Source organism: Rhagoletis pomonella, unplaced genomic scaffold, assembly GCF_013731165.1.
Source record: "Rhagoletis pomonella isolate Grant_MI unplaced genomic scaffold, Rhpom_1.0 Rhpom_scaffold_01089, whole genome shotgun sequence".
Taxonomy (NCBI): domain Eukaryota; kingdom Metazoa; phylum Arthropoda; class Insecta; order Diptera; family Tephritidae; genus Rhagoletis; species Rhagoletis pomonella.
Genome location: NW_023459643.1, coordinates 27,231 through 36,038, shown reverse-complemented (window position 1 = coordinate 36,038; position 8,808 = coordinate 27,231). Strand labels below are relative to the sequence as shown.

The following is an 8,808-nucleotide window of genomic DNA, read 5'->3' as shown; positions in this document are numbered from 1 at the left end:
AAACAACAGCTACAAAACAAATTGCTTTTCATTTATGTGCTTTTCCCACGAGAGAGCCGCTAAGCTAAGGAACAGTAGCCGCCAAAGGGTGGACCGAAATGAACCTGTTTGTGGGGAAAGCAAAAAATAATAAGCCGCCCAATTGCAGGAGAACAGCCGCAAGAGAAAGACGTCATGAGCAGCAGCATGTATGGCTAAAGCAACTTAAGAGTAGAAATGCAATTTATTAAATGTATTTACGGCAATTAATCTTCTAAAGAGTGCATACACGTACTTACGAGTACAGCTTGAAACTGTATTTAAAAGGAAGGGAATGCGGGGTTGGGACGGGAAAAGAAGGAAGGAATGTTTAATGAAATCAAGTTAATGCGGTTAATGAGAAGAGTCGATTATGAGCCATAGCTTTTGGAAAAGGAAGCGCAATTTTGAATATACATTTATCCACACAGCACAAATATTCTTGATTTTTCTTTTAATTTTCGTATAAACTTACAAATAATTAAGGATTGCATAGCCCAATTAACGAGTAGATAATTGGGATCATGTTGCTAAAGTCTAAACCTATTAAAGCTATTAATAGTCGGGTAAGTCATTGGGCACGGTGCCGTCCAAGTCAAAGCATCGGCAAGTGCAGGAGCTAACAGGGCATTCAGAATTTTGTCTGTACAATACATAAGAAAAATACACAATGTATATTATAGAATGGAATATATAAATATGTAAAGTAGTACATTAACGCGACTTACTTGAACCACTGCATCATGTGTTCGGTGTGGCCGCCATGTCGACATGTCTGACACCAGGAGAACCACTTCGAAAACGGTTTCGATTGCCAGCCCAAACTTTCGTGGGTCGCATCGCTGGGTAGCGAAATATTCAGCGTAGTGCCCATGTGTAGCAAGCATAGAGAGCAACGCGGTAGTGGTTTGCGGCAACTAGGGCAGGAGGAAAGCTGCGGAGTGGTTAAAATGAAAAGGCTGTTTAGAAAAAATATACAAATTTTTTTTTGCCGCATATTAAGCCTACTTTATTCACATTCGAAGATGCACTGCGCATGCGCGCATCCTCCTGCAAAGCACTCGACACTGATTTGCCACAAAAGTTACACGAGAGAAAAACACTGCGCGTGGTGCGTGTACCGGTGCGTAGATTCTCAATTTTTATATCCAACTCAGCGCGTTTCTCCCAAAGGCCCCACGAGTTTAGAACATCTAAATAACTGTGTAGCAAGCAAGTAAAATAAAGTTATATTAAAGTAACAAATTCTGGTGTTAGCTTCCCCAACCTGCTAATCCAATATTGTATGCGATTATCTGCGAAATGTTCTCGATGGAAATAATTGATAGCTATTAACGCGACTGTTTGTACATCGGATGTTAAATCCAAGTAAGCTTGCAGTATATTGATGCCATCCAGCGATTCACCAGTGAGCAGCAAGCCATTTAGGTCACCGCTTTCAATGGATTTTTGTATTAACTGCTTAACATAATCTGCCAACTTGCTCTCCGATAAGTATTTGCAAGCGAAAGCCACGCGATCGGCAAGTGAGATGCCATCCTCCGTCTGTAACCGGTAAATTTTATTTATCAATTCAGAATTATAACAAGTATCACCCTTTTAGCTTACCAGCACCGCATCGAAGTTATCATTCTCGGTGGTGAGGAATGAGAATATGGCACGCAAATGTGCATCCTGTATTTGTTTATTGGCATTTGAGCGTTGATTACGCCAAGTCGAGTTGCAACGATCTGCATTAAAGCTGGATAGGGCAATAGCGGCAATGCGAAACATGCTGGCATCGTGAGGATCCTTCGAGTTGCGTGAGAGATCTGCAGCTTTTGAGAGTATGTCGCAAGCAAAAACGATTTTCAGATGAAATACGCAAATCATGGCAGCGCGACTGAACTCCTGCAATGAAATACAAAGGAAAGACGGACAGTAACAACAATTTAATTCAATTAATATTTCAGTTAATAATTAATCTCACCTTGTTGTCACATAGCCCGTTTACGAAGCGTTCCAAGTCCTGTTCGAACACCCAGCCGCAGAGTTTCAGCGCCACATCGCGTTGTTCACTTCTGCAAAAGGAAATACATTTAAGAGTTATGTAAACAATGCTACATCTCTAAAGAATTAAGTGTCAACTTTACCTGTAGCACACCAAATTATTGGAATTTATGAAATCAGGCCATTGCAATACACGCGACTCAATACGCGATGAGGCCATCAACGCCTCTGATGTGTGACCTAAACTAATGCCCAAGATGGTTTTCAAACCCGTTAAGCGTTCTTCTCTATACAAATTACTCAAAGTTAGCCAAACACTTTTCAAATATGGTGTCAAAGGCAACCCGTCGACATGCCTATCTGTCTTCAAACCATAATCACTAAGAGCACGCTGATAGGTTTCTTCAACCAATTCTTCTTTGGATAAGTTTTGGTCAAGAATCTCGAAATTAAGCGCCGAATTGAGTGTGGATGTAGATATAATAGATGAAGTGCTTTGGCTGCTATTTTGACGTGTTGGAGTGCTTGCAATGGCTAGTGGACGCTGTGGCAGGAGCGGTATTTTTTTATGGTTGCTATAAGTGGTGAGCAGAGAAAGCGGTAAACGAATTTCCAAAATGGTCCCTAAAGTAAAAAAAAAAAAACAAACAAAGTAAGCTAATAACGAAGTCTCAGATTTTTAAAATTGCAATAAAAACCTTGTTCCGAAAGCAGCAGAGCACGCTCATAATCCGTGTTGTGCCAGGAGATATAGGTGAGTGTTGGCGGTTTGTTTGAAGCATAGTACTTAGCTTGGAATGGCTGCAGCTGTCGCTTCACATGGTACACCTCCCGACTGCTTTCTGCGTCCACGCTGCGTATATCATAGAGGGTGATGAAGGGAGATTCACGTTGTAGCGAGGTAAGTAAGCTGGATCTATAAGTAAACAATTTTGTAATTAGAAGCCTTTTCTCCATAGATTAAAGAAGTTGTCGCACATACCGCGTTGGACACCAACTAAGTTGTAAATGATTCTTTCCCGATTGTATGGTCTTCAGCGGATGGTCCAGCACTCGTAAATCCCATATCATAATTACCGAATCCAAGTAAGAACAGAGATAGTTCCCATTTGGAGCCACAGCGAGGCCATGTACCATTTTCGTTTGTATGGATTGGCAGGTAGTGTTGCCCTCTATTGAGAGAGTAAAAGTATGAAATACAGTTACTTATTATGGGAACTTGGTTTTTTTTTTGTACTAACGCTTTAAGTCGAACAGCTTTATCTGCTTCTGGCTTACACCCGCAATAAGCATGCGATGATTTTTGTCCCAGCACATTGAGTGGGCAGACTCCGAGTGTCCAAAGAAACTTACTGTAAGCATATAAGGAAAAGAGAAAAGTATTCCTTTGTAGAGTGTGTAGATTGATTCAAAGCATTCTAAAACGAAAATAAGCGTGGACCTTAATCCAGGTTTTGTTACTTGCGGGTACCTAAACCCATGTAGTTTCGTATTAGATTCAAGCTTGCTATCTTATGATGCCAAGGTTTTTATACAACCGAAAATCGTTAGTGCATCTGCATTGTTTTCACATACGGCATATAGTAAAACTCACCTGCATCTTTGGGAACACCACGTTCTATATCCCAAATTGCAATACATGAATCGGAGCGATGACGATCATGTCCTATGGCCAATACATTGTGGTCAAACTCATTCCAGGCTAGACAAAGGCACATGCGTTGCTGGCGTGGTGCTGGGTGCAGGGTGACAATTACAAGCAACAATTAGACTAAATATACAAACTTGTACAGTGTTAAACTCACTAAATTCCCAGCTATTGTCGACAGTTTCATGAAAATCGCAAATACCAACTTTTCCATCACCCAATCCAACGGCGATAATCGGCCGGTTTTTGTGGTAGGACGGCTGCACACAACGCGCATACTGGTACCGCGTCTCTGTGGCTAAGAAGTTAGCCGATATATTTGGCAATGCACCTACATATAATGAGGGAATAAAAGTTATTTAAACCAAATAAAGATAATTCACTAAGTTGCGCCCTCAATATCCAACATCTGTTTGACCTGATGAACGCGCTGGTACTTACTTCGCCGGCTATCATCGTGTTGCGTGCGCTCATAAAGCTTAATTTCTTGTCCCCAGGTTACGAATTTGTCTGGAAATTGCGGAAACCAACTCAGTCCATGAATTGTGCCACTCATCATTGCTTTTTCCACTGTGCGTCCTAACTTTTTAATTGTTTACACATTAACCTCTTATCAATTAATCAGCTGTTGTCACTACGGGATCGGTTTGGGACTAAATACACTACCGGAATCGGTTTGTGACCAAATGCACTAACCGGATGTATGGAAACGTCATTGCCACACGACGTAAATTTTTAGTGAATAACTACATTTTAGTGCAGTTTGGAAAATTAGATAGGATAATTTTAACAACAATAACGATTTCTCATTACTTTTGAGCTGAAAAATATTTATATAACCAAATAAAATTGCTTATGTTTATAACATAGCATCCACACAGGGTGATGCAACCCACATTGTAGAATATAAGTGACAACTATTACCCGCTAGGTGGCACCGTCAGCAACTGACGCTAAGCAAACATAGCAGAAATAGCGGTAGTTTTTAATTTCTGCCGACACGTGTGCTTTCTGTTCGGTTTGTGAAAAATGTGATATTTCCGTTTAAAGGAGTTTCAAATCCGGTTTTATGTTTAAATTTGTGCTCAATAGTAAGCTAGCCTTGCAAATGCTGTGAAATATAAGTGCGGGTAGAAGTTTAATGTGCGAAATCAGAAGCTGTGTTGGGCGCAGTGAGTGCTTCAAAGTGCATATTGTGCATAGAAATGTTTGTTTTCATTTAATTGTCCTGCGCTGGCAGAATTCCATATGAAAGTGCCCTGCGCTGGGCATGACTGCTCTATATAGTGATTTAATCCATCATTAACCAATCTCTCTTGAAGGGAGTCTCTTCATGTTATCAACTACAGAGATCACAACTATCGAGCCACAGGGCTTCTCCGATTGGTACGCATTGGTAAGTTCACTCGAGCAAAATTTTTTCTTGAAACATTCATGTGTATGTATGTGCATACCAAGTAAAAAATCGGGAATCGCTCTTAGCGAATAGGTGTTTTAGAATGTCTAATACGGCTTTCCCACGGCACCCTATTTACAGTATCGGTCATATCTATAGCACGCCATTTCAAAGTGACATTGTGTGCCACTTATGCTTATTTATTTATTTTTAAGAATTTTCTATTAAAATACAGTTCTTTAACCCCATATAAACCCAAGTTTTACAATTTGTAGAAAACTTCAAAAAATGGCAACAAATTTTCACCTAAGTTTTAAACTGTTTTCTCGGAAGTGTTAGAATTTTTTTGAGTACACAGGTTTTTAGCCACTGCAATTTTAGTCTGATAATATTCAAATTTCAAGTGGCTACGAATTACCGTTAATTTTTTTTAGATTTTTTTTTGTCGCATTGGCTTTCATATAATGAATAAACTCAATTTATTTGTATATGGATGAAAACCGCAACACCTTTGGCGAAAAAAATTCTAAAAAATCAACGGTAACTTTCAGTCACTTGAAACTTGCACATTATCAGACTAAAATTGATTGGGCTATAAAACTGTATATTCAGAAAAATTCCAACACTTCAGAGAAAGGGGTTTGAAATTTAGGGGGAAATTTGTTGCACTTTTTTGAAGTTTTCTACAAATTCTTAAACTTGGGTTTATATGGGGTTTGTAAGAGAAAGAACTGTATTTTAATTTAAAATTCTCAAAAATAAATAAATAAACATAAGTTGCACACAATATCAATTTGAAATGGCGTGCTATAGATATGACCGATACTGTATGTATTTCGGTATCTCATTCGTAATTCGCATTCCAATTACCCTTCGAATGACGTTATTCGCCACACAAAATTTTGGGAGCAAATTAACTCATTTGTTGATAATTCAGATCGAATTACTATAATAGTAAGGCACGACCTTCACCCTAGGGTTGCCAAACGTACTATAATATAGAGTATTGTACTGCGTACTTAATACGATTGGAATAAAATATAGTATGCAAAAATACTATATTTCCTGTATTATAAATATTAATATATTTCAGTAATTTGCAAGAAAAAATGTATATTAAAATGGGTGAACTGTATCCTGAAGTAGAAATATTGAAAGAAATATTCTTTAAAATAAAAGGTCATACTGAGTTTATTAATATATCCATAGTTAAAAAATTGCAATATTTTTAAAAATACTTAGAATGAATTGCCAAATTTACTTAAATTTATTTCGTTCCTGCTCTGTATTCCTGCTACCTCGGCACTCACAGAAAGAGTTTTATAAATGATGAGATGAGAGAAACAAAGCGACTAACTCACTAATAAAAATAAACTTTTGACTTATATTAATTTTGCGTTAAAGCATATGATACTTACAAAGATATATAAAGAAGAAATGCATAAGAAAAAAAAGGTGTACACTTAAAAAGCGTTTTAATTATTTCTTTTAAATATAATACTACATATGTATATTTATTTGAAGTGTACTATATTTTTTTTTTTAGTTTCCTAGAAAATGTTGGCAGCCCTACTTCGCCCATCTGTTCAATGGATGAAATCTACTTTAACTGAAATTTAACGTGTTAGGAAATATTTGGCGAGTGGGTTGACTGAACAAAAATCCTGGCCAGGATATTTTTAATGAAATATTAAAAATTAAATTTTTTTTAAATTTTGCACTTATTTGTTTAATGAACAAATTGAATATACCAATCGAAAGCATAAAGCCTATTGAATGTGTTAAACAGATGAGTGAAAATTATTAGTATTACCTAGCTGTTCATACCTGCCAACCCGATAGGTAGGCGAGTAAAAAAAAACAGACAACCCAACGTTTTCACATTCTACATATAGGCATAAACTTTGGCTTAGCTTTGAGCAAAATGTATATTTTATATATTTTTGTATATTTTGTTTATAGATATGTGGTACATATTTTTAGACTTCGTTTTCTGTATAAAAATCCGCAATCTAATTATAAAAGGAGTGAAAAAAAAACAAAATATTTAAATTTATCTATGTCATTTCGATTAAAAAGGGACAAATTAATTTGGTATTTTAATTACAGCGGCGCTGTGGTGTAGTGGTTAGCAGTGCGCGCTACCATTCCGCAGGGCCTGGGTTCAAGCGTGGTTCAACCCAACATCAAAAAATAAAAAAAAAAACCAAACAAATATTTTTCTAATAGCAGTCGCCCTTCGGCAGGCAATATCAAAGCTCCGAGAGCATTTCTGCCATGAAAAACAGCTTCTCATAAAAATACAGACGCCGTTCGGAGTCAGCGTAAGACCGTAGGTCCATCCGCTTTGTGTGACAACATTGAGGCGCACGTCACAAACCGGAGAAGAAGCTGGGCCAAACACTAACATATGTGTAAGCGCCAATCTATTATTATTAATTACAGCATTTATGTTTTGGAGCAATTGGAGAATCATATTGGAGATCAAGTTGACTACTAACTAATTTTCCACTTGCGCTACTGTTGAGAAACAACGTTGGAGATTTTAGAAATACTTTAGTTCTCAACCTAACCCTAAGTTGAGCTCAAACCTAAATGTTTGTTGGGTTTATATCTACAAAGACGTGTTTTCATTTGACATCCCGTGTTTTCTATCAGACACTATCGTCTACATGTCATCTGCAAATTGAAACCTAATGTACTTAATATTGATAAAATGGGAACCAACAGAAGTGGTAGCGAGAAAGAAACTGTAAAAATTGGAAAATACATACATGAGTTTTTGTAGATTTCCGAGAATTCTTAAATTTAAGTCTCATCTCAAAGGGAAACACCTAAAAATTAAGTATACATGTTATATATACATATATATATGTACATGAGAATTTGTATAAGACTCTGAATGGTTTTAAATAAGTGGTCTTCTCATATTTTAAATTTTTGAAAACTATCACTGTATTTGCGTACTCGTGCCCAAAAAACCTGAAAAATAGTTACAATGAAGAAGAATGAAAAAGAAAGTTTAGTTAATTTTTTCAGTTTTCTTATTGAAAGAAACCGGCCCTTAGTGGGTGTCAACATGGTTGCCGTATAAAATATTTCGTTTGTGCCATAATTTTTCCCAAAATAGACTAAAAAAAATGCAGTTTGCCATAATTTTGAAGGTATATTTGTAGCTAGTCTACTTAATTTTTTTGAAGGAGATTCTCTTTGAATGCGTCATGATGCGGTATCTCAAACAATAATAATATATATAATACAATAATAAATTTGTTTTTGTTATTTTTTGGCCTTATAACAATTATATTCAACAATTCATATTGAGCTCGAGGCCGTTTTTTAAATGAAAATTTATTGTGGAAAAGCAACAATAATTTGAAAAAATGGTAGAATGATAGCTATTTCGGAAATCACCACATTTCCTCATCAGACTTCTTACAGTAGGATTCGAACCGACGATCCCACTGACTCAGTCAGTTGCCTATGCACCGTGCTAAGTACGCCTTGTAAATTATCGTTTGCTTTTTTTCCACTATTTTCATTTTTGTTATGCCAACACAATAAATTTTCATTTAAAAAACGGCCTCGAGCTCAATATAAATTGTTGAATATAATAATAAATAATAAGATTGACACTTCTTCCGGTGTACAATATCCGCAGTCGAGTTACAATATATATATTTCTACTTACATTACGTACATACAGACACATATTTACCTTGATTTGTCACCTGCGCCATCTACTACTAAGTATATA

The 8,808-nt window shown here is 36.7% G+C and overlaps 1 protein-coding gene across 1 annotated transcript; it reads right to left on the bottom strand.

The window, feature by feature from the left end:
• Positions 1–457: 457 nt before the first annotated feature.
• Positions 458–4,214, bottom strand: LOC118751927 (GATOR complex protein MIOS-like). Its single transcript, XM_036486754.1, has 13 exons — positions 4,097–4,214; positions 3,813–3,986; positions 3,602–3,742; positions 3,249–3,359; positions 2,990–3,179; positions 2,706–2,923; positions 2,151–2,631; positions 1,988–2,078; positions 1,627–1,908; positions 1,286–1,563; positions 1,027–1,219; positions 747–952; positions 458–661 (listed from the first exon to the last, which is right to left on the bottom strand). Exons 1-13 carry the CDS (start codon positions 4,212–4,214, stop codon positions 574–576), a joined length of 2,571 nt encoding a protein of 856 aa, XP_036342647.1. The 3' UTR covers positions 458–573.
• Positions 4,215–8,808: the final 4,594 nt, after the last annotated feature.

Bases quoted from the DNA above. Each gene is read 5' to 3' on its own strand.
- LOC118751927 (XM_036486754.1), bottom strand. From the start codon at position 4,214: ATGATGAGTGGCACAATTCATGGACTGAGTTGGTTTCCGCAATTTCCA. The intron at 3,360-3,601 runs GTGAGTTTTACT...ATATGCTTACAG, and splicing joins TGGTGTTCCCAAAGATGCAG to TAAGTTTCTTTGGACACTCG. The intron at 2,924-2,989 runs GTATGTGCGACA...GTTTACTTATAG, and splicing joins CTTAGTTGGTGTCCAACGCG to ATCCAGCTTACTTACCTCGC.